This window comes from Lutjanus erythropterus, chromosome 7 (genome assembly GCF_056507025.1).
Source record: "Lutjanus erythropterus isolate fLutEry1 chromosome 7, fLutEry1.hap2, whole genome shotgun sequence".
In the NCBI taxonomy this organism is placed as follows: Eukaryota; Metazoa; Chordata; class Actinopteri; order Lutjaniformes; family Lutjanidae; genus Lutjanus; species Lutjanus erythropterus.
The window spans coordinates 41,253,499-41,280,034 of NC_139323.1; the positions used below are offsets into that span (position 1 = coordinate 41,253,499).

General features: G+C 39.6%; 1 protein-coding gene across 4 annotated transcripts in view; it reads left to right on the plus strand.

Annotated features, from left to right (window-relative positions):
- The first annotated feature begins 623 nt into the window (after window positions 1–623).
- The window catches only part of pde4dip (phosphodiesterase 4D interacting protein), a 125,459-nt gene continuing 99,546 nt past the window's right edge, over window positions 624–26,536 (plus strand). Inside the window, exons 1-3 of one of the 4 annotated variants that reach the window (XM_084723814.1) lie at window positions 624–782; window positions 16,447–16,499; window positions 22,095–22,162. In XM_084723814.1, coding sequence (XP_084579940.1) covers window positions 16,493–16,499; window positions 22,095–22,162 — 75 coding nt within the window. In that variant the 5' untranslated portion in view covers window positions 624–782; window positions 16,447–16,492. Of the gene's footprint in view, window positions 783–10,980; window positions 11,225–12,664; window positions 13,070–16,216; window positions 16,304–16,446; window positions 16,500–22,094; window positions 22,163–26,536 lie in introns of those variants that run through there. The other 3 variants (XM_084723816.1, XM_084723813.1, XM_084723817.1) reach the window with 3 other exon arrangements.

Below are 26,536 nucleotides of genomic sequence, written 5' to 3' on the forward strand. Positions count from 1 at the left end.
GGCTCTTTTGATCCTAAAGGTTGCAGCTGCTTTCTGCAAAACGACATTCTGTTTATTCTGTTTTCATTTGCATATTTAAACATAAAATGTCATAAAACTAAAATATTTGTCTTATTTTTAATTTACTCTTTTCACATGTAGTGAATTCTCTAAAAACCCACGCTGGGTATTTTTATGTAATTGTACAGTCTGAGACGTCATCATGTTCCCACAGACACTGAGGACATGACCCTAGATTTACCTGGTGGTGTTGGTGAGGGGACACCCCACCCCATCATCTGTTTACATCAGGATGGAGTCACCCCTGAAGGGACAGCACCACTGATCTCCTGTCCCTCCTGCCGCGCCTCTCCAACACGTTCCGCACGTGCTCGTGCGCCAAAACGAGCGCACGCGGGCCTCCCCTCCTCATCACGAGGCTTTTCCTTTGATGTTTGGGCACACCGCACCGCTGGGAGGGAGGAGGGGGGAGAGCATCTGACGCGAAAAATTCAGTCTGCCGTTTATTGGGTCGCGGTGGTGGTGGAGGATGGGGGGGGGTCCCCCTCTGCCACCGACCAATCAGATGAATCGGGAACAGCAGCAGCAGCATCTCTGCCTCCACATCACCGGGGTGATGCTGGCGGCTGGATGCGGACTCTAACCGGGCTGGACGGGTAATTAAAGGATGCCGGAGACGCGGGGATGTTTGCGGAGGACACAGTCGATGTGATTAGACAAAGATGGAGAGGAGACATCTGCTGTCACCGAGACACACGACACGTCAGGACCTGAACTGAGAGGTAATCAGACATTTCCTGACAGAAGTGACACTGATCAAGAGAGTTTGACATCAGCGTTGATTTAAAATCGGTAACTTTATATAAAACTGGGAGAAATGTGTTGCTTTTATTGCAGCAGACCTGAACTCGAACCGCAGACACACAGTCTTGTACTTAAATCAGGATCCAGAGTGTTGATTAGAGATCCAACCGAATACAAAAACATCAGAGCACAAATGATGAGATGGAAGCAGATTTTTTCAGATCTGAATATGCTTATTATTATTTGGGGGAAGAAAATTAGGTAATTCTTCCCACAGTTTCATGGTACGTTAGAAAAAATGAAATTTGGAAGTAATTTCTCAAAAATTTTGATTATATTGCTTTTTAATTACCACCGTCTACATGACATTGGTACTTGCTAATGATCTCATGAAATTTTGGGGTAATTTTGAGGTAATGTGTTTGTACTGCAGATGCAAACACTTGAAATTACAAATTTCAGATGCATCACTTGGTAATTACAGCCTATTTACCATGAATTTATGGGACCTGAAAATTGAAGTGTTACCAAAATTCTTTCCAAAATGTAACACAGTAACGTTAATTGTACTACTTTGTACTTTTATCTAAGCACTTTTTTTTTTTTACACAAGTTGTTATTTTTAAAAAATATATTAATATAATAATAGTAAAGGAGACATCTGTAATACATTTATTGTAATAAATCATAAGCTTGGCCTGATATTTAATCAGAGATCAAGGAAACATGTTACTGGCTTCTCCAACAACAACGTTACAGCCGTGTCGTTCTCCTTTAAAATTTATTTTGTTTTATCGTTTCAAGTTAATTAGAGTTCAAATTAATGCAGAATGCTCTCTGAATGAGTTAGTGTCTGTTTGTGAGTTGTAAGAAGTCATTAAGAATCTTTTAGAAGTCATAGATGTTTATAACAGTTAAAATGGGAAAAATGTTAATGGAGTTTGGCAGCAGTGACACAGGCAGTCACCGAACTCCAGAATGTGTATTTTCAGAGCAGTGGGCTTTTGTTTTCAGGATAATGGGCTGAACTTTACATCAACAGACAACTGACAGAGTTAAAAACTTATTGTTAATTTACGATGTTGAGCTCGTCCTGCGCTCCTGCAGTGTTCCTGCAGCCTGCAGGGCTTCAGTCCAGAGAGGAGAGCACAAGACGCTTCAGCCATAGATCATATATTAAACAGGATTTCAACATATTTAATATACAGTTTGTGTCTCCAACTCACTATTTGGACTGCTGTATAAAACATGCTGCTTTATTAATAAATATGTTAGAGCTGTCTATTGGCAATAATCTGGCAAAGTGATATAAATCACAATACAGGGATCATGATTCAATATATTGTGATACTGTAAGCAAAGTGGTATATTGATATATTTTTTAATCTAATATAACTAATATATGTGTAATATTCAAGTGCTGTGATCTGCAGCTGGATTAACACATCAGGAAACATGAATGCAGCATGATTACAATTTAAGATTATTCCCTTTATCTTTACTTAAATTAGTTTTTATATCCAAAGTGAAACAGAATATTTTCATTTATTTATCTATTTATTTTTCAGTTTGTTATTCCTCAATGTCCCCTAGTCAAAGGTGGGGTGGTGGTGGTGGTGGGGTTCAGTTCATACAACTTAGTTTAAAACTCAAATAAAAAAGAGAGAGGGATCAAAAGAGCAGTCAGAGGATGCTGAAATATATTTCATAATTAATTATAAGTCAGGATTAAATCACAATAATTTCATTGCCAGTGAATATTAAGTTAGAAAATACAACATTTGTTTGAATTTTATCCGAATACAGATACACAGACAGATAATCTTGTTGTTTGGACAGATACAGATACAGATAATGACGTCTGTGTGGACCTCTCGTGTCTCTCTGTTGTAGTTGACTCAGTGTGTTGCTGGTGTTGGTGGGTGACAGCTGTCTGATGGGTCTACAGGAGGTGTCTGTCTGCTCTCTGCCAATAACTGTTTCCTGTTTGGTATTGATTTATTGATTTGTGAGCTGTGTGACACCCAGCAGGGACAGCAGTGTGAATCAGGAGCTGTTTGTGTCTGTTTACAGGGACACACCATCTCTTGATGGATTAACTACGTCTGGAAAGACTCTTGATTTTCAGACTGCAGTGAATGACTGGAGGCTGGTGCAGCTACCTGGATGATGATTCATAAAGCAGTAAATAGGCTAAAACATAAAAATGGTCCTTTAAATCCACATATTTGCATCACTCTAAGAGGTTTAAAGTATTAGACTGAGGTTGTGCTTGTATGTAAATCCCATTACAGTGTGTTGGTCATTCTTACCTGGATAATAAGAGGCTCAGCTCTGAATCACAAGGCACACAAACCATTCAGATCATCAGGACACACACACACACACACACACACACACACACACACACACACACACACACACACACAGTCACACCTCAGACCTCAGACTTTGGTCACATTTGAAAACACGTCATTTTAGGGAGGTTATATTTTTAGTGGCTCTGTTTATTGGTTGATTTGTCAGCAGGATTACAGAAAAACCACCTGCCCAGTTTTAACCTGAAACTTGGTGGAAGGGTGTAGCCTGGACCAAGGAAGAGCAGCTGCGCAATTAATCAAACTTTTATCGAAGTTGCAATACGGCTTTGTGCAATTTTCAATTTGCAGGAGGTGCGATACATGTATATGAGATGGAAAATATGAAAAAACTCTTTTTAGTTACTTTTAGTTCAATAAGTTGTTTCTTTCCTTTTAAAAAACATTTTGCTGTGAAGAGCAGACAGCAGAGATGCTCTGTGATGCACCAGGACACATACTTTTACTTTATCTCTGTTTGGCCGTCTGACTCAGTCATTAATGTCTTTTCTTCATCATCTGTGATCAGATTTACACACAGTTAGAGAAAGTAAAAGTGTCCCTTGTCCTGATTATAGTTTAGATGTAAAATTGCAGCGTACCACAGAGCGCCTCTCCTGGTGGGCTGCTGACAGTGCAGGTATAATATGATCTTCATGTAAGCAGCTATTTTGTCTTTTGTTGCGATGATGTTAAGTTAGTAAACAGCAGAAATACACAGTTCATATTTTTTAGGAACATGCTCTTGCACTTATTTTTTGGCCAACGTAAAGTTTTGCCAGATGAAGCTGCATTTTTTTGCAGCTGCTCTCTGTGTTGGCAACCCTACTAGGGCAGCAAAATTAAATGCATTCGCAATAAAATCACAGTATGGTGCAATATCCCAAGTCCCAGAACCAGAACCAAAACTGATCATTTCCACTAATTGTATCGCAATTGCAGTTTCAGTTAAAATATGCTCAATGTGACTTTTTTACCAAATTGTGCAGCCCTAAATCCTCCTCTGCTTCTGAACTGACCTCATTTATGTTTTTGCACGCAGGCTCAAAGAGGCTCAGTCCCTCTGCATCCCATAATCAATTATTCACATATCAATTGTTTTAAGGTCCATTCAGGCAAACCTCATCATGTGACCTTGTAGTAACTACAGTAGGTATTTGCCTGCCAGATCATTGGTCACTGATTAATACATGACATGGAACGGACCAATCAAAAAGCTTGTACAGGATGTCACTGTAACTATATGAACTGTGTGTGAGCTGCTGGTTTGTGTGTGTGAGCACATGTTCAGTCCAGTTTGTTGAACTCATGCAGAGCTCAGTCGTCTCTGTGCTGCACTTTGACCTCATCTGTCCTCAAAACGGCACCAAACATACTGGAAATATGTAACCAGACGTCACACTGCTGCTGCCATCTGCATGCACTGTAAACCTGAACAGGTTAGCAGTCAGCAGCACTCAAAAAAACTGAGGTATTCAAGTTAGCGTTACATGTACGCTTTGATTACAATTAAATTAAAATGATTGATTAAGTAAACTCAAATATTTTCACTAAATGCAACTTTTTTCATCTCCCCCTCTCATTACAATAAGTCAACAGAACTGAATAAAATGTAGTATAAAACCTCATCATTTCATCGGCAATATAACTCAATATAGTAAACAACAACTAACAAAGAACTAATTGATTAACTGAGAAAATGATCGCCAGATTGATCAATAATGAAAGTAATTGTTAGTTTCAGCAAATACAAGTATAGTTTTGAGATTCTTTTACTTAATTTGCTTCCTTATTTATTTCACTTCTTTCTTTCTTGCTTCATTTTTTTCTTTCTTTTGTTCTCAAATTATCCAAAAATCCTCCAAACTGAGGATGTGTTGTAGGTGGTGTTCTAAAGGAGAAATGCCAAAAATAAAATAAAAGAAACCTTACTACCGACAGTATTTTCCACAGTTGTATTTCTGTTTTCACTGCAGTCAAGCATAAAGAGGTTATTGTTGCCACTTGAGGGAAAACATCACACTGAGTTATTGATTATTTGTGTTTGGTAATATGAGCCTGTGATGGGGGTTGGCATGATGCTTATTAATAATAAATGCTTTTGACTGTTGACCAGGTTTTAGTGGAAACATGTGCAGGATGGTAATAATGACCACATGCTCACAGTGAACCGAGCAGAGCTCTGAATGAGTGTTTGTGTTTGGAGGTAGATTTTAAAATCATCACGTTTCTGTTTGATTAGCGTTACACCAGCGTGACGTTTGCTGGATGTTTTTGGCCTCGTTGTCGTCAGTCCTGATCTCTCCGACAGGCTCTTGGACCTGTAAACACACCGTACGTTCTGATGGATACTCACTGACAGCTTGTACAGACACGGGCGAGTTAATTAGACAGTTACATCCTCCAGCAGAGGAGGTTCACAGACCCTGGATCTGATCCGACACAGTGACGAGGTCTGTGCCTCATTCTGTACAGATGGACGAGGTGGAGAAAGGTTGAGAAACCTCTAAATCTCATGATGAATTCTGGATTACATGAAGTTGCTCCAGGCAAGATTGTGTAAAAAAGCACCTGCCTGGACCAGAGAGCAGAGCAGGTTTTCCAAACATTACATGTACGTCAGATGTTGTAGATTTAGTCCAATCACTCAGATGAGTCTCTGATGTCGGGTGGGGTTCCTCAAATCCTCTCCAACACCAGGATCCAAACTTCTGGATGAAACATGAAACTGATAGAAATCACACTCATCCTCTGTTATCCTTTAGTATTAACTGATCAGAGAACAGCTGAGTTTGTAATCATGAGAGTGATCTCAGGATTTCTAGGTTTGGAAATATCAAAAAATGTCAGATGATACCCTAATATATATTGTCTTTTACTCTTTTAAGAGAGGAACATTTTAGTCTTTATTTTGTCTTTAAATGTTAATTTAATAATTAAAGATAAAAGTTTAAAAAAGAAGTCTTTTAGGATGGGCCAGTTGTACAAGTTTATAATAAATAAAAAATGAGACATTGAGGTTTAACAAACAGCCATGTTTTAGATAATTACTGACCATCAGTCAGCTAACTTCATTCAGTCCTCATAGTGAAGCTTTAGGTTCACAAACCCTCCAACTGTGAAGGTGATTCCTGAATATAGGCTCACCTGTAGTTATCTATCCAGCTAACAGATAGATGATGTGTAGATAAGACGACTTTGAAGGTATCTGAAAGGATGTTCCTCTGCCTTTTGTCTGGACCAGCTGCCTTCCCCACTGCTGGCATTTTAGCACAAAGCTAAGCAGCTAACACAGCAAACACACTGAACCCCCAAATGTCAGTCAGTCAGTCAGTCAGTCAGTGAGGATTATTGCAGAGTGTTGGAATAGAATGAATCCTTTTTATTAGCATTGTTTATTACTTTTTTCTTGTGTCTGCAATCCTGGTTAACTGTCAGTTAGTTGCACAAATACAAATCGTGAAATGCACAATGTTTTCAGACACAGATAGATGGATATATCCTGGAAGATGGATCTGTCCTCTGTAGCTGAGCCTCCTCTCCCTGAGCTTTATGATATTTCTACTCCTGTTAAAAGTTGAGCAATATAAATAACATTTGACTTGACTTTACTCCAGATAAAACAACAACGTCTTGTTTTTTGACAGCTTTAAACGTGTAAAAATGTTGAGAGCTGCAAAGTTGTTGATTAACTGAGTCGTTATTTTAGTATTAATTATTATAGTAGTCATTTTTCAAGCAAAAATGTCAAACATTCGCTGGTTCCAGCTTCGTAAATGTGACAGTTTGCTGCTTTTGGACTGTTGGTTGGACAAAAGAAGCAGTTTAAAGACATCATTGAGCTCTGGGAAATTTTGACTAAACAATAAATTGTGAAAATTTTCAGATTAATCAATAATGAAAATAATCAAGTTAGCTGCAGCCCTATAAACATGCATGATGAAGATATATGCACACGATTACACTTGTTCCTCCAGGCTGCATCCAGTACATCTCTACATGCATTTTTTTTTAGATATCAGTATGATTTCTTATGATGTGATTTATTAAATTCTGTGCAAAGGGAGGTTTGATACAAGCTTGGTCTGCAGCTGATGTGTTTTTTGGCACTAATTTAGTCTTTTTGTGTGGTGAGGCTCAGTTGTAGGGTGTCTCTTGTGTTTTCTGTCCACAGATGTGATGTTATGTAATTTTTACTCTGGCAGCTTCATTGTATTTATTCTGTTAATAGAAGGTTTAGGTGATGGAGCTTGAGTGAGTGACAGTGCTGTCAGTCACAGCTGCTGGCTGCTGACAGCTGCCTAAACAGAGAAGGAAAAGGAGGAAGTCAGAGGAGGAGGAAGATGACATGGAGGAAAGAAGGAGGGAAGAATGAGGAAAGGTGTGATCAGGATAATTACAGTATACCGTCAACAGACTGTCCCTCTACTGTCTCCGTCTCCTCACTGTTGCTTTTTGTTCTCTTCCTGTAAATCCCGCCCTCCTTCACTCAGTCCCACAGCTGATTGGACAGCAGGTCACCACCTCAAACCAAAATAACAACCTTCTAACATCTCTCATCTCAGTTTACTTTGTGATGAACTCTCTCTGTTTTCTCTGAGCCAGTTCAGATCATCTCATGTCTAATATGGTAACTCAGCTACACTGTAACAAAAAAAAAAATAAAATAAAATAACTTAAGAAAAGTTTCAAGGTAAGGCACTGCAATAGATTTTTGAGTTTTGAGTCCAACTCAAACTCTTTAGTTTTTAAATAAACAAATAAACTTTTTAAAAGTTTTGCTGAACTATAATCTTTAGCTGAAATAAGTTACTTTTCTTCTTTAGATAAATTTGAATTTGAGTCCTAGAAAAAAACTGAAAAATTGATCACAATGAGCTGCAAACTTATTTGTCTTCTTTACTGCCTGAAAAATTCAATAGTCTTGATTGAAAGTATTAGAAATTTAGCATTTACTTTTACGTCAGTTAATTTACTCATTCTTTTTAAATGCTGTGTCTTGAGTTTCTAAAATTCAAAGTGTTAAAAGTAAATTATCACAACAAATAATCAGTAGTTGGTAAAACTTTCAAAACTGTATTGCAGTCCGTTGCCTTGAAAGTTTTCTCAACTTTAATGTTTTCACAGTGTACACAGTTTGGCTTTGTAGTGCATACGTATGGATGCAATGCTTCTCATTTATTTGCAGGGAATTTTGTTATATTTTTGGGGGCTTTTGTGCCTTTAATTCATAGTTCATGTAGTCTGATGCCTTGAAATTTTGAATTTTCTCAACTTTTTTGTTTTTTTACAGTGTAGACTTCTGCAGTCTGTGAGAAAGTCTTGTGAGTAGACATTGTTTTTTTTTTTCTTTTTTTTCCCTACTTGGTAGAATAAAGACATAAAACTGTCAGCTTTTCACAAATTAAAAGCAAAAGTTTTGAGAAAAGTGAGGAAAAATAAACTTCTGTTTGGAGTTTTGTTGATCCTATCTTCTTGTTTGTAAACTACTGTTTTAGACTCTAAACCCAACATACATTTAGTTGAAAACACAACAATAAACCTCAGAGTTTCCAGTGAGCTGAGCAGTAAATCACACAGAGTGATGAGGACTTGTTGTTTTGGCTGATTGCATAACTGTGTTTGGCTCAGTGAGGAGAAACCTCCCAGTCCAGCCTCCTCTGCTCAGACCTGCAGGGCTGCAGGCCGGCTGCAGGGCGGCTGCAGGCCGGTTCAGCCTGCGTGTCTGCAGCCCCTCAGTTCCTCTCAGCTCCTCTCAGCCCTGCTGAGTGAAGTGGCTGCATGTGAGGAATGTGAGGCAGGTATGTGAGGAGAGAGAAAGGAGAGAGAAAAGGAGGGAGGGAGATTCTTTGAATTCTAACTCCGGCCAACAGAACTTGTATCTGTCTGACTCCAGGTCACACAAAGTCCTCAATCTGGAATGTATTTGGCAAAAACTGAACTCCTCCATGCTGCAGGTGTTTGTGCTCCGCAACACCCTGTTCTAGTTGTTAAAGGGCCATACCGTGGTCTTCAACAGCAGCACATTGTCTGTTGTCTTTCACAAGTTGGACGTGTTTAAAACCTGGAGGTAAAAATCAAAAGTCTCTTTTTGATTTTCTACTCAACACTTAAAGGACGCCTGCATGAAACTTTCTCAGCTCCCCTGTGTCACACCGCTGGGAGCCTTTTGTGTCACTGTCTTGCAGACCTCTATCAGCACATGTATTAATCTCCAGTTATCAATCACTGAGACCCTGCTGCTTCTTCAGTCTTTGACTGCACTGTGTGAATGTGTGTGTCAGTCCATCTATAAATCATGTTAACTTAATATTATTTCTGCCCATTTTTAGGCACCTACAGTTAGTTTTTACATCATTTTTTGTTTCTTCCAGGGAGCCATTGCTTTCAGATCATTTCAGTACACATACTGAAAATCATCACGGTGCATTCAAAGTCACTTCAAAATCCAGTTTTTGAGAGCTGAGAGGCATTTTCATTAATAACTACAATGTTGGAAAAGTTCTGAAAAAGCTCTGAAGACAAACAGGGAGAAAAAACAGACTTCAGTTGTTTTTCCACCAAAATTTGAAGCAAAAACAAATGTTGCAAAAAAGACAAAAATAAATAAATCATGTGGTTTGGACCGATTAACTAGGCTAGTGGTTTTCATCTTCCACATCAGCCATTTTGATTGTCAGTCATTTATAATGATGCTAGTTTGATCACTGATTGACTTTAAAGACTTTATTATCTTCAAACCTAAAAATAATAATAATAATAAAAAACTTCAGAGGGATTTCTGAAGGCTCAGGTCTGTGGTTTAATGTTCATCTACTGTAGGAACCTTTAAATGAAAAGTTTAGGAGTCTGTGAACTTGGAGACACAAAGTCTAGTTTTGTCAGACTTTGGTGGTATAGACAATGTTATACATGACTATAATAAACAGAGTAGAAGAAGATGAAACCAGTCGCCACCACCATCGACTAAAAAACAGAGAAGCTTTCAGAGTTTTTTTTTTTCAGTTACATAAGTTGTAATTATTCTTTCATGGGACAACTGAAACCAACAATTGACATTTTCTTCTTCTTTGGATTGGATGACAGTGTTTCCATCTCTTAGTCAGAACATTAACTCTTTCAAAAAAAGGCAAAAAACACCTCAAAAGTGAGAGTAAAATCTTTGTTTTGTTTTTTTTTAAACCCCACCAAGGAACAAGTTTCCAAAACAGTCCCTGCTCACAACTGCACCACAGCACAACTATAAAGTAAGCAGAAGGTTAATTCTCCTTGAATAAAATTAACTAGAGAGTGTCTGGTGAGTGTGATCAACCTAAAAACCTTCTTCCCCACATAAATAATTTTTCTATCTAATGATACTTTGCTCTTTTTTCTAAGTCTTAAGCTGCTGTTGAGGAAACTCATCACTTCCTGCACACGTTTCACAATAAAAGCCAGTAGAGCTAGAAGGGCAATTATTGATCAGGCTGCTGTTGGCCAGAAAGAAATGCTATAAAGTCCTAATAATGAATGGTCAGTAGGGCGCTTCTACTGTTGGTCACCCTTTCTGAATTGCCATGTGATGAACTGCAGTGTTGGGCAGTAGCGGCGTTACAAGTAGCGGCGTTACTAGTTTAACTACTTTTCTCAGTAACGTGGTCGTAACGTCGCTGTTTTCTACATCAAATAGCTTTTCAGTAGTGAAGCTACTTTAGTGATCAAATAACGCGGTAGCGTCCACAGAAGCTACATTTCCCCACGCATTTCTAAACCTTAAATGCGTCTCATCCATGTGACGTCACGTACTTGTCCTCCTGCTGATGGCCGCCGTAGACTGGATATAAAAAGATGTCCGCGAATTGTCGCTGCGGGGCGGGATGGAAAGAGCGCAGCAGGAGATCATGTCAGAGGAGGCAGAGACGTGGACGTGTCGTGAATCTCCATGTCCAAACTTTAACAAGTCCACGTTACTGATCGAGTTCTCACAGAACAGTCACACGTTCTGGTGTTTACTGTGGAACCACAAAAGAAAGATTCTGTCAACATCCAAGACGACCAACACAAATTTAAGGACACACATTCAGGTATTTCCCGAAGTTAACACAACCATCGCTAGCTAAGCTAATCATCACAACTCAGTCAGCAAACACCAGCAGCTAACATTAGCTAGCTAGCAACAAACAATAAACTGTGTGCGCGCGCGTGTGCGTGTGCGTGTGCGTGAAGGGAATTAAGGCCGGAAGAGGAAAAATGAGAAGACAGGAGGAGCTGAAAACTATAACTTTGGATTATGTTAGTCAGAAATATTACTTGTGCAGTTTTTTTACAGACTTATCTACAAAACCAAATTGTTGTGGTCAATTTAAATAAATAAATAGATATTTGTGTAGATGGCTCCTAGTACAGAAGGGGGGTAATAAATATACTACTAAACACAGACACAGATACATAGATACTTTATTTTTACTTTAAAAAATAGCTTTGATGTAGTTCAGCTACTTTTGTCATTTTATTGTAGCTTAGCTTGCTACATTTCTCTGGTGGGTAACTTCAGTGTAGTGAAGCTTCATTTAATGTAGAATAACTTGTAGCTTAGCTCACTACATTTTCCAGGTAGCTTGAGCAACACTGATGAATTGTGGGCTAATGTTTTGTTGGCAAGGTTCAGAACTTGATGTTTTACTGTAAACGATGCACGCTGCATATATCCTGCAACAGTGGTGGTTTAATGGTAAGCAAAATCCTATCGACTGTCTTTGCTAGATTTTTAAGTTTTGGTATTGCCATGATGACCTTGTGGACCACATGAAACCTGTCAGAGGTGGGATTTAAGTTAATGGATTGTCTCCCAAACCAGCAGTGAGGTCAAACAGAAACACTTTTTTTCCAGAACGTGCACAGAGACGTTCTCTCCAGCAGACCACACCCTCCTGTTTGGAGAAGCACTGAGGAGGAATTTCGTGGACGTTGATCCAGACCTCTGCTGCTGACTCCAGCCCGCCGTGGCCTCGCTTTGATCCTCGACTCCTCACTGTGCCGCCTGTCTGTTCGAATCAATACAGCTGCTTTTCTAACAGAGTGTACAGATAATAGAGTCAGTTAATGTGGTTTTACAAGAGAGATCCTCAGATCTGTCCATTTGTGTGTGTGTGTGTGTGTGTGTGTGTGTGTGTGTGTGTGTGTGTGTGACCTGCAGGCAGAGATGTAAAGCAGCTTGTTGTGTGTTTTGTGTTGCAGGAGATTAGTGTCTGGCCTCATACCTTGTTTTACCTGCTGCAGTCCTGCTCCAACATGTCTCACACACCTGCAGGGGGAGGAGGGGACTCATAAACACACACACACACACACACACACACACACACACACACACGGGTGCCCTCCTTGTGCTCCACCCTGCCTTTAAAAAAATTCCAGAGGCAAATAGTCAATTGACAGTTCAGTGACTGTTTTACAGGCAGGAAGACGTTGGTGTGGTTTGTACACACACACACACACACACACACACCTAGTGAAGCGCCTGTGTCTGTGCAGCATGCTGGAACAGATCAGTCTTTCATGCTGAAGCAGGCAGTCAGTCTGTGTGTACCTTTGCTCCCCTCTGACTGGTGTTTACCTCCTCTCTGTGCTGCCACGTCAAATCACTGCCTGGGTGCTTTGGCTCGCTCCTCCGGGGAGCCTCGCCGCCAAACAGCCTCTCTGTGGTCACTCAGCTCTGGGTCTGAGGAGTCAGAAACTACAGGCTGGGAGATTCCTCCCCGACTGTCCGCTGGAGGACAAACGGATGTGTTCAGGTCTGCTCAGTCGCACTGAGGACTCACCTGACGGCTGAGGGGGAAACCTGAGAGAGCAGCTGTTGGAGCAGCTGGAATCTGAAGTGTATTTGTGCGTTCATGCAGCTGAAACATGAGTGGATATCTTTATAGAGGAAGGTAAGGCTTTCTGGATGACAACGGCTCTTGTGATGAGTCATGGGGGTCGCTTTGGTTAGTGCGTGAGCATGTGTGGGAGTGCATTCATGAATGTAATGTGAAGAGAAAAGCGTCTCCTCTGCAGTGAATGCAGATAAATAAAGTGAAGAAGTCTTCTTTACCTCACAGTGAAAAGAGGACCTTTGTGCCGGCGTTACATAATCGAGGTCTGGACTCCAACATGTGGTGTTCCTGGATGATGGGCAGCTATTAGCTGAGCTAATTTCAGTCATTTCAGAGCAAACGTCTGAATTATCTATGATCCACACTGTCATTTCAACCTCTTCAAGCCTGTCAGACACAACAGTGGGTCCGTTATGCTCGTTGTTGTGTTTTATATGTTTGGGTACTGAGAAATGTGTTTAAAGGGATAGTTTGGATTATTTGAAGTGGGCTTGTATGAGATAGTTATCAAAAGTCAGTCCTCAGTTTGGAGAAGCAACAGGAGTACCAGTGTAGGAAGCTAAACAATGCATTGCTGTGGATAGAGTCAGCAGCAATACGTATTTTAGACAATTAAAAAATGTTGAAGTGTCACTATATTTCAAATATTTTTACCATTTTATCTTGCTGTTAGACAAACTTTTCTGTCAGGAAACTGAAACTGTATCTAAAGCCACCAGACTCCCTTGGCAAAATCAATCATTTAAGCTCACAGAACATGGGAGTTGCTGGTCTACCGCTGCTTTGATCTGTCAGTTTGTTTGTATTTTTGTGTGATTTTGGTGTTTAAAAAGGTTAGTCTGGATTCACCAAAGTCGCACAAGAACACATACAAACTAACAGATCGAGGCGGCTGTAGACCAACAACTCCTGTGTTCTGTTAGGTAAAATTACTGTTTTTGTCAAAGGGGTTTGGTTGGTTTGGACAGAGTGATATTTGGCATTTTTAAAAATGAAATTCTTACACATTTTCCTGAAGTACAGCGACGTATTCAGCTAAGTTTATCTGTACGGCATGAGTCTTAATTACTGACCAACGCGGCTGGTCAGTGAGGTTTAATAATGTACCAAATATCGAGAATATTTCCTTTGTATGCAAAGTTGCAGCCATTTAAAACAACATAATGACAAAATTTAATGCACTAAAATAAGTCAATATAATCAATACTTCAACTGGTTATCGTCTGGTAAATCTACTACATGCAGTTTAAATGAAGTACTGGGGCCATTATATAGAATATGGGTGATTAAATGCAGTTTAATAGTCATTTCTTGGGAAAATGATGGCTCACTCTCTTTCTGATGAATTTCTTCAGTTTCATGTGAGTTATGAATCATCTTCTGAGAATCTGCAGCCTACAGCAGGTCAGGGTGGTGTGTTGATGTTTGTTGCATCAGTTTGTTGAAATATTGGTCAACATGGAGCTGCTTTTCAGAGGTTTGATGACGAGTAAGAACACATGAGAGCACAAATGTTCTCGTGTTGTTGTTCTGTTGCCTCACAGCTGCTGGAGGCTGTTAGAGGTCTTTACTGTCGTCTACTCAGCTTCTATTGTCACACAGGAGGACACACACATACTCACATCTCCTGCAGCTCTCTGCTCCCACAGCTGTCATCACCAACACTTGCACGCACACACACACACACACACACACACACACACACACACACACACACACTCTGAACTAGGTGGTCAAGTTGTTGTAAAAGAGGTGAATACACTGATTGCCCTGAAAGCCTTTGATTCCTGCATTATTCACAGACAATGAGTTCAGGCTCGTTACATTCTCACCGTGATGTGAAGCCTCCACTTCAGTTAATCAGAGCTCTTTACAGCCCGGCGAGATCTGCTCACACTTAATCTCGCTTATTGATTATTCATGAAAGGCTCGGGGGACGTGCTAATGGAGAGGAAATCCAGCCCACGTTCCTCTGATCCTAAAATAATCCTCCTCACTGACCAACTACAAGCATTCTGCCAACTTTGAGATGTCAATAATAGAAACACCAATACCAAAAGATCTGAGTTTCTTTGTTTCCTGCCTTCTGGTGACATTTAAAGAATAAAGATGATGAGATAATAAGAACACTGCAACTGCAATTAACTTTATTGATCATTTGATTAATCAAGCCTGTCATAATCTTGTAACTTGAAAACTAAGTTTTTCAACGGTAACGATAATCTTCAATATTAATTAATCTGTCAATTATTTTCTTTATTAATCAATTAGTTATTTGGTCTATAAAATGTCAGAAAATGATGAAAAATGTTTCAAAAGTCCAAGATGACATCCTCAAATGTCTTGTTTTGTCAAAAAACCCCAAAATATTCAGTTTACTGTCAGAGAGGAAGAAAGAAACCAGAAAATATTCACATTTAAGAAGCTGTCTTTTTTGTCTTAAAATAATGATTGATTATCAAAATAGTTGCCAGTTAATTTGATAATCAATTCATCGTTTAATTGATATTTAAGTCCAACATTTTGTCATAACATGAACATTATAAGATGTTTCTTTGGACATTTTCATTTTGTGAATACCCCTTTATCTCCATGGTAAAACAAATAAACCCTTGAGCAGATTTTACAAAATTCATAACCTGGGATGAAACAGAAATTCTTCTTTGGAAGTCTGGTTTGTTGTCTGTTGTTGTCCAGGTGCAAACAGCTGACTTTTAGAGTGTTATGTGAGAAATAGGTTTTGATAATGAAAAGGAAAGGGTTGAAATTTTGTCTGAAATCAGGAGAAATAGAGGAGAATTGTGATCCCTGGAGGAAACGAGGAGTCTCCTGGGAAAATGGGGAGGGTTGATAAATATGGCTTTAAGCCACAGGGAGACAGAGCCACAGTGAACCTCAGAAGAAGAAGTTCTTTATTTTTATTCTTTTAGGTAAGAATGTGTCACAGAAAAACCACAGACCTTCACTTTAGTCTTTTCATTATGCAACCCAACAATTAAAGTGAGTAATAAATCCCCTCAGAGAGCTCCTGACGGTTTTATTTGTTAAAGTCTTGACCGGCCAGTGGAAGGACTCCATGGATTCTTCCACTCTCCGTCTCTGTTTACTGTTTCTCGGCCTGTGAGTGATGGCGGCGTGACTTGAAGCATGCGCTGACTCAGTTTCCACCAGCAGTGTGTGAGTGCGCCTGCTGTCTCTGACATGTCAGTGGGAAGCTCCCCTCCTTCCACGGTTTCTGACCCTCTGGGCTGCTGAGAAGTTCCCACATTTTCAGTGACAGGACAGCAGCAGGTAGGGAAGACTTGGAAAGAATATGTTAAATCTGGAAAAGGAGGTTTGGGTGCAGGGATAAGGAGGATAAGGAGGAGTGTGTGTCTGCTGGTGAAGACTCATGAGGCTGAGGGATCTGGGCTGATGGCTGTCTCTTGTTTCAGGCACTGTAGTGCGGAGAAACGGGCCCGGCCGAGGAGCATCGGACCTATGATGGGTGAGTACACATATTTCATGCTTTATTCTTTATTTGATAGTTTTTAGGTGTTTTTTTTGTCTAAGTTAACTGGTGTATTTTTTTCAGGACAAACATCTCATTAGTTTTATCACCCTCTGCCTGATATGAATTCCTGTGTTGACTAATTAGCTGTTTGTAGAAGCAACAGTCTGTTGCTACTGTGAGTCCATGAATGACTGAGTGTGTTAGTAACAGTCACCACCCCTTTAATAAATGTGTGCCTTCTCCTACTTTGGCTGCATTTAGATCACAGCAGGGAAAATCCTGATCACATTTTTTGGTAACACTAAAATTTAAAGCTATATCATTATGTTTTCCCAGGGTATTTCCTCTAAAAACTAGAATGTGGTACTAATATTCCTAACATGCTACTTAGTATACTTAAACAGTATTGAAATGTTTTAGTTTGTCTGTACCCAGTAGTAAACAAGGTGCATTCTATTTCCTGTGAAATATTGCAGTATTCAAGCACTGGACACTATGCTGGCAAATATATCCCACAATGCAATGCAGTAATGATGACAACAACAACATAATAGACAAAGGCAGACAGCGCCCAAGGCAGCTCAAGTATAATTTTAGCAACGCTTCAGTTTAGATGAGATTGAGTAAGAAAGGTTTCACTTTGCTGGGTGCAATAATTTTTAAATCAGGTCATTGTGGCACAGGTTGCTATGGTTACACATCATCAACCGGCAGGGAGGCTCACAGGAAGTCCAAAAAACTAGATAATACAGTTTATTTACACAAAAAAATGTTGAATGGTAGTATACTTAACAAAAAAGTAGTTGAGATGACTTAAAATTTCAAGTCAACGGACTGTAATAAATTTTTGAGTTTTGAGCCCAACTCAGACTCTTAATTTGTGAAGTAAACTTTAAAAAAAAGTTTCCACGAAGTTCAGATGGAGATCAGTGTCATGTCTGTGTGTAGCAGTTAGGAACTGGTTAGCTTAGCTTAATGTACAAACTGGAAGCAGGGGGAAACAGTTAGCCTGGCTCTGTTCAGAGTTTAAAAATCCACCTGCTGTGGAGCTCGCTGATCAACATGCTGTGTCTCATTTGTTTAACTCGTTCACCAACAGAGATGTAAATAAAGACTGAAGGAGGGTTTGAACTATTATATAACAACAGTGTTTCCATCTGCCAAGTGCTTCTGTGAAGTGTCTATAACTACAGCACGGGTTGCCAGATAGAGTGCAGGCATGATGGTACCAAATATGGCAACTTCACTGTGAAGACAAGACCGCTGGAAGCTGCACACATCTACTGCGCCGACTGCTGTTTGTCGAGAAATAGCTCCAGCACATATCTCCCTCTAAAACCACAAACTGGCTTTTTCACCTTGATGTTTGTGTACAGGGTAAACAAGCAAGATATGACATGTGAATCAGTGAGCTTTACGGGTGCTGATTGGTGTACTTTTGATCCTTGGAGAGAGACAGGGATCTTCATCACAGCTAATCTCCCTGTCAATTAAATAGAAACGTAAATTTAGAAAAGTCGACTCGGCTAAGAGTAGGAGATGTCAAGTGTCATATTGGTTTGCAAAGTTTGGTTAATGTTAGCAGCACTAGCAAGAGTAGTCAGGTCTCCATGCAGGTTAACGTCCACGTGTCTGAGCTGAATGTGGTTACACATCACTGACGGTTCAGTGGTCATAGGTCAGTTTTTTTTGACACACATACAACTTTTCTAGTTCAAATTACTGTCAAACTGCACTGGGTTTACGAGATGTTGCCTTTATTTTCCACCTCTCTTGTTTCCACATGCCCGTGTGCTGGGGTTGATGCCCCAGGTGGCGGCTGGCAGCTGCAGAATGCAGACACAACAGTTAACTGGCACTACACATTAATAAAATATTAATACAAAAGTTTGACTGACTAGTATTTCTGGTGCCGACTAGCAAAGGGAACAAAATTTAATCACCTAGACAAATCATGTGCATCCTTAGAGAGAGCCGGGCTAGCTGTTTCCCCATTATTTCAGTCTTAATGCTAAGCTAGGCTAACAACATCATGATTCCATACCTGCTAGAAAGAATGGAGTTTGAAAAAAATAAAAAAAAGAAGTGGATAAAGGTTTGAAAAAGCGAAAAGTTGGTGCAGAAAAGGTCAGAGAAAGAAGAAATGTACCTTTGCTATTACAACAGACATAAAGTTCTGTGATGATTTAAAATGTTTACATTGTTTTACTGATGGGAGGGAAAAAGAGGAGCCTGCTAACTCAGCTGAAATGCAATTATTTCTCATTTATATACTATTTAATGTGTAGAGAATATGAGGTGATGTGGAAAACACAGTAAAACTGGTCACTGACGTTAATTTATGTACAAATGAACTGTTCCCAAGTTTTAGTGAGAAGGAATTGGGTCGCGACGATTTGTCATTTTTAAAAAGAGATGACACAAAAACGCCTCAAGGCAACTTTCTTTTGTGGTAAATTGAGAGCAAACTGACCAATAAATTGGACTTTGATATAAAAAAGAGAGACAAAAAATGCACTGCATAAGTTATGATTATTCGTGGTGAAAACTGGTTTGTTTTGTCAATGTTGAATTTAATAGATTGAACCTGCACAGAAAGACAAGTGAATATATTTCTTACTTAATGTACATGTATTGGACATAAGGCATGCATATTTCCTAAAATGTTTCTTTCCAGTCATGGAAAAAAAGCAAATAAACATGTTTCCTAAAATGTTAAATTCTTCAGGTTAGACTTCATGGGTTTGGACAAAAGGAGCACATCATGTCAGTGAAGGTCCTCAGAAGTACAGTAACACAACACATTTGTGCATGTGTTAGTCTTTGCAGGGTTGTGCCCATGCGTCATTCCTATCAGTGTTGTGTAATATTTTGCGCCCTGGCTGCTCCAGGCGGTGCAGCAGTTAACATCCAGGCCTCCATCCAGAATACCTTCTACCTTTATGTCACAGAGCAGCTTTTTAATAATATTTAATGTGCCGCAATTTTAAGGAACCGTCAGAAATCCGTGCTCTGCCAAAGCCGTCTTGATTACACCCCTCGGGATCTGGCACTCGACCACCCCCACCTCGGTTCTGCTGCAAACCAACTGGCCCAGCTTTTAAAGGAATAAAACGCAAACTATTGTACAAATCCCTCCTGTGTGGAGTTTTCTGGGAACGCTCCTGGCCTTTTAGAGAGGATAAGTTTGGCTTTGAGACGTCTTAAGACCTCTGGAAGTGTTTCAGCTGGATGGGAATATACCATGTTGGTTCTGTGTGTGTGTGTGTGTGTGTGTGTGTGTGTGTGCGTGTGTGCGTGTGTGTGTGTGTGGACGCGGCCCATATATCCAGGTTTAATAGGGTTATAATGAGGCGAGGGTTGATCGGGACGTCTCAGAGATGCTGCTCAGAAAGCCCCGAGGTGTTTAGATTTCAGCTCTCTTCTTTAGACTGATGATTCTCAGTAACAGTGGAACATTTTTAATGGAGGTAGTCGGGATTTATGAGGATTTTTAAACAGTGCGGTTTACAGATGAATTGCATTTATTTGCATTAAAAGCTACCAGACAAACGAGTTCTGTGTGCGCTTTTCTGGAAATACTGCAAAGCAATCTCTATTCAAGATTCACTTATTTGCTTTTTCTTGATCTTTTAACCACGTCACATGGTCTTCATCTGCAAAGAACGTTTAGAAAGACCTGACAAACCCTGTTCATTAGTCAGAATGTATAAAAAGTCCTTGAAATCCTCAGAACAATGGAAGCTTCTTTAACTATATTTCTAAATCAACTCTGCCGCTTCAGTCTCCTGATGAAGACCATGTGATCTGGTCAAAAGCTGAGAGGAGATTAGTTCATCAGCTGCTGTTTTTAAGGTCAAGAATTAAGAACAGAATATGTTACTGAATCTAGTGACCTGTGTTGAGTCTGTTGCATCAGGTTCTTCCAAGGTCAGAGGTCAGATACAGTAACAGCAGCCTTGAAAGTGTAGGAATCTTTTTCTTCTGCAAGAAATTAACAAAATGTACGTGCAGCCATTGTTATTGCCACTATCACCTTCATCCTAATTTTTTCTGCTTTAATTCATTTCTTCTTTGACCTTATTGTGCACCCAGTTCTGAGACCAGACCTACAGGCATGTCTGTATTGACGAGTATGATCAGTCATTTAAGAAACAGAATAATGCAGGACACCTTTACCTTTTGGACAAACGAAGGTGTCCAGGCTGTCATTAGTATTTGTAGACAGGAAACATTCAGATGAAAGCAGCAGCTCAAAACCAAATTAAGATTTCTCAGGCAGAAATGCTGATATACACACAGCCAACGAGATGAAAGAGGATTCTGAACAATTATAAAGGATGTGACAATGAGCAAAAGTAAAGCAACATAGACCAGCCTCTGTTAACCCCAGGAAGTCTGTTCTCACTCCCGACATGTCAAATACTGCAGGTTGGTAAACGCTCCTACACTTCAAACTAGACCTACTGCTCTAGTGTTATGTTTTAATGTGCTGTTGAACTCAGGTGATGTAGAATAGACATCAGGTAGATGGATGGGTCAAAAAAGGACTTTAACCCAGAAAACATGTGTCCTGTGTGAAACCAAAAATCAACAGTGACTTCTTTTTAAGATGACTTACATAACTTAGTGCAAAATTAAGTTACATGCTAAGTACTAAGTAACGTGCTTACCAAACCCAAGTAGTTGTTTTGCACCTTTATTTTGAAAGTCTACCTAGATGTTTTATATTTATTATTCCTGACTCGACAGCGAAGTCCTGCACAAGCAAAACTGACACTAGAGCAGAGCTACCTACTGTACATCATCATAGTTCAATGTTATCAGAGATCTACTTGCCAGAAGTCAATTTTTACTTGCCCCTGTGTAGCAACAAACACTGAAGTTAATTGTCTTGTTTAATTTAAGAATGGTGTCTAAAAAAATGTCAGAAAATTGTGACAAATGTCCTTCCCAGGTTTTTCAAATTCACGCTAAGGTCTTAAAATGTCTTGTTTTGTCTGTCTGAACCCCAAAGATACTCAGTTTAATATAATAATAATAATAATAATAATAATAATAATAACTATAATAATAATAATAATAATAATAATAATAATAATAAAAAGCAGGACATCTCCACATTTTAGAAGCTGAAACCAGCAAACGATCCTTATTGTTTAGCCCTGATAGTTAACATAAGACTGCTGACCAAGCTGCTGTATTTGATGAGTTGGCAGTGAGAGCATGTCGAGGACCTGAGTTTTTGGCTGGTGTGTAAACTTCTATCTCTTGTTCGTAGAAACTCTATATTGATGTTTTTCCACAGTTATCTGTCACACAATCGCTCATCCACCAAACAGCACTTACAAATGAATTAAACAGTCTCACTACTGCTTTTTAATGACACAACTGAAATATCCTAGTTTTGAAAACACAGTAGAACCACAAGGAAGAAGCTAATAAAACCTCACAATGTTCTAAACGTTCATTCAAGTTCCTGCAGTGGAAAGGGACTGTTGAGAAAGATGATCTCTGTAACCACTTTGACTTTCTTCATTATTTCACCTATTTTCTTTTAAACGTCTGTTCTTTTGTCTATCTGTGCAGATTTCTCGTGTGATGAGACAGACAAAGGCCCACCGGTACAGATGCACAGCCTCAGAGAGTTTGAACAGGTAAGAACACGTCCTCTGATACAAGCTGAGTGTGTTCTCACCTGGAGACTCACATGATACTGAGACTGTGTGATGAAGCTGAGGAGTTTGATGCTGCGGTTGTGGTGAGGATGAGAAGATCTGGATAAATATAAAGTGTGAGCAAGTGCTGCTGGAAAAAAAAAGAGAAGAGGTGTCCAGGCTTGTCTCTGCTCTGTGGTAATGACTATGTAGGTGTGTTTGGGACGATGATGTGGCAACTGAAACTGTGCCTGAGTCAAAGAGTTTCCTCTCCACAGTCCCTGTCATTCTGTCTCTTATTCATGCTGTAATACTGTTTGTACACACATCAAGTATCTGCCATCTGATTCCTCACATCATACAGCTGCACAGAGCACATTTAGAGGTCTGCTGTAAATTGAAATAGAAGTTTGTGAAATAGTCACGAAATTTAAACCCATTTTGGAGACAAATTTTCCATTTCTTTTGTTGTTGTGTTTTACAGATGTAGAGCTCTGCTTTAAGGGTTTCTGCATCACAGCATCCTTTAATGTTTCCTGTAATGATTTCACTGATGTCCCTTAATATTTAGTGTAATATCTGAAGTGTCAGCGTGGATCTGTTGTGGTGAGAAGCTGCTCTCGATCATGGTTATCAATTTCAGATGCAGTTTTCCAACAATAGCAACTTTAGAGGTGTGGTGCACCTGAGAAATGTGCAGGATGGAAAGTTTTTTTTTAATCCAACGCATCTCTGGTCTAATTGCACTACTTTTTCTGTCAACTGATTTAGATCAGTGGAAACTGCTGACTGTTGTTTATGTGATTGTGCTTCTGGCATTGTTGGATGTTCAGAGTTTTTTGACAGCTGGAGGACGTCAGGATTCAGTGGGTTACAAGTAACAAAGGAGAGGAAAAGGGTCAACCTGTCACAGTTGAAGTACTGTAATGTTTTGAATAAATCTCATTCAATTTTCTGCTCTTTTGTTGATTATAACAACTTGAAATTATTCCCTGCTCCCTTAACCCGCGTGCCTCAGTTAGATTTCTCGTAGAGGTGTGTGTCTGTACAATATACAAGCAATAATTCCTAAAAAGGTCTGCATAAACCCACAACGAAGCCTTGTGTGTGAGCAGCCAATCACATCATCATCACACTGATCGAGCAGCAGGTAGAGCAATGACACAATCTGGGGCTTTTATTTTGACGGTCAGAATGGCTGTGTGATGAGCTGTGATTGATTCTGTGTAAAGTGATAAACTGTTCCCGTCTCGTTTTGATGATGGAGCCTTCCTGTCATACGGTGCTCATGACAAAGTTTTACCATTCGGTGTAGCGTCCTGACCTCCTCACAGGTTATGATCAGTTTTGTTAAAATACAATCATTTTAAAGTTGCAGTGTGATACTGCTGTTTTTTGCATCTGGCAACATTTCAGTTCCCTAACCTGCAATTTCATAAAGATCCTTCCTCCACTGAGGCTGAGTGGGTGTGTACAGGTCAGTCAGTCTGCTCTCATTGGTTAATGTGAACTTTTTCCAGTAACACTGGTTGTCCTGGAGAGTGAGTGACTGTACAGATTTAGAATAACTTGTATTTTCTTCATCTTTTGTTAAGAAATGAGTCAACAAAACTTGCAACAGTGTTTAGGGAACTGTTTAACCTCCAGCTAAGCTCCGCTCATAAAAAAGTCACAATGTACCTACAGAAAAGGAGTCCGTTGGAAAGATTTTCCCTGCTCTTCATCTGATTGCTCTATATTACTGCTGTAACTGGACCATTTAGTTGTTTCCTAACAGCCTTTAACCTTAAAAGACAAGAAAAAAGAGCATTTTTCTGCAGTTTTGTTGTTTTACTGTGGAGACAAACTTCAATAAAACTAATCTGAAATGTAAAACACCATTTTCCTTTTGACTACTAAACAGCTATTTCAAAAGTTTCCATATTTCTGCCTGTATGGTCTCAAGTTCTCAGACAAAGACAGAATCCATCATAAAACAGGAGCCGTATGAATAAATGAGAGAAAGCCACATACACAGACATATTTTTAGAAGTTGGAATGGAGCATTGTGTGCGTGGAAAGCCACACAGCTAAATGTCTGCTCGGTTCTGAACAGAGAAGATGAGAGGCGTAGTGTTCCTCTGGTTCTGTGCCAGAGTAATGGATTCTGGGAGCTCTGCCAGGTGCATTATGGGTCTGATATAACTCTGGAGGTGCTTGCTGCAATTACCCCGTTCCCCTCTTAGTGAAGGACAGACTTATATAGAGGGGGGTGGTGCTCATTGTTGTAATGGTGAATTAATGTGGAGAGTTTGGCTTGTATTGGTAAAAAGGTCAAACGATATGAAATATGAGATCAAACCCACAAAGTCGGATTGATTCAGAGACACAGGCGGCTGCAGACTGTCCGTCTTCACCTGAAGGACAGTCTGACTTTTTAAACAGGTGGAAATTTATAGAATCAAGAGGAAATATTTTAAAGGCTTTTGCATCACACCTCATTTTACATCACTTAACGATCCAGTGTGTGAGATTTACAGCAGATTTACTGCAGACACTCAATAAAAAGTGTGGAAAGTCGGTGTTATATCTCAGAGGCTGGAAAAATCGATTCTCTGAAGTATCGTGATTCTTTGTTTTATGGTTTTCTCAAAATTCTTTATATATATTTTATATGTAAACTAAAAGCTATCTGTCTGTTAGCTAAATGCTAACACATACTGGGAATTACCATTAACACACTAATGAAAACTAGCATTATGATCGCTGGAATATTATCTTTATGAACAGATCCATTTTGCTTCTCATGTTTAACATAAATTAAAATGTCGTATGCTCAGACTTATATTCCTCCTGACCTGTGGAAACAAACTGAAAGCTGCTGACTTCAAATTGTCAACTTAGTCTGCTACTCTGGATTCAACCCTCCACACTGAGCAGTGTCAGATCAAAATCATAATTTGGATTTATGCAATTTTCAAGTCGCAGAAGGTGAAATATTTGTTAGGCAAAATGTGTTAAAAAACAAAGAAATCTTTTAGATGACTGAATGTGGTGAGGCAGAGATGTCCTGTCCTACACATCAGATTCTACAGACATAAAACAAAACCCATCTTCATTTGGTACAGAGTCAACATGTTATTTAATTCAATTCCATATGTTAAAGGGATAGTTCACCCAAAAGTTAAAACTCAGAAAACACTGCTGGAGTTTCACAGGAAAACAGACAGAACATTCTGCTCCTCCAGTGTCATCCAAGTCTCCCAAAGCCCAGACATGCCAAGATGACTTTAAAGACGTCATTTACACCATGTTTTTTCATGAATCTTTACTACAGATCCTTAGCTTGGAGCGACATTCACGTGTGTGTGCACACCATCTGAAGTGTGTGTGTGGTGTGATGGTGTGTGCATGCAAGTGAACAACATGTAAGGGCTTTAGGAGACTTGGATTACACCAGAGGAGCAGCATGGAGGCATTTTATGGGTTGTTGTTTTTTTTTTTTCATTTGAAGACTGGTCATCATTCACTTCCATTGTTTGGGAGATTCTGCAACTCTGTTTTCATGTGAAACTCCAGCAGAGTTTTGTGGACTAGTGCAGTTTTAAGAGGCTCTTTTCATTTTGGACTAAAATCTTATCTATCATCTTATTTGTTATTCTGTAAATGATGCTGCTGAAATAAAACTTAGACACACTGACTGACATGTGATGTGCTTTTTTTTTGGAAATGTGACTCATGTATTATGACAGAATCAGATTGGGAGATAACTGCATCATCCCAGTCCTGTTAGTGTGTGTAATAGTGTCTAAATAAAGTTACGGTGCGTTCACATCGAAAGGTCCAGTTCCTGAATCAAACCAGTGTGAGGATGAGTCATTGTTTAGATTTTCATCCTGGTTCAGATTGTGTTCACAAATGTAGAATGAGAACAAAAAAGACAACAAATAGCCCAGTTTTACCTGGATACTGTTCATCATGGAGCAGCATCAGGTTCTGTTCATGCTGGTGTTTATCTGAAGCTCATTATCAGCAGATTTTAGACGACCGTAAATAAGAACATCTCGCAAGACAGCTGGTATTAAACAGTGTAATGATGCAAGCATGTCTCACTTCATCCAGAGTCCAGGTTTGTCTCCTGCCTGCCAGATTCTGGGAGCAAACACGCTGCTAGTTCACCAAAACAGGAGGAGAAAACCTTTCTTTAACCAGTGAAATGACACATACCTGTATGCTTCTGTGATCGACTCAAATGGTGTTCACACCAGAAATGAGTTCACTTGACAGCAGTCTGAGACGGCCCCTTCGAGGCAGACCAGAGAGCAATTGTTTGGTCCGGACCAGAGTTCAAGTCAGTTCAGAGTTCACACCAACCCAGAAGAACCACAGCAAGGC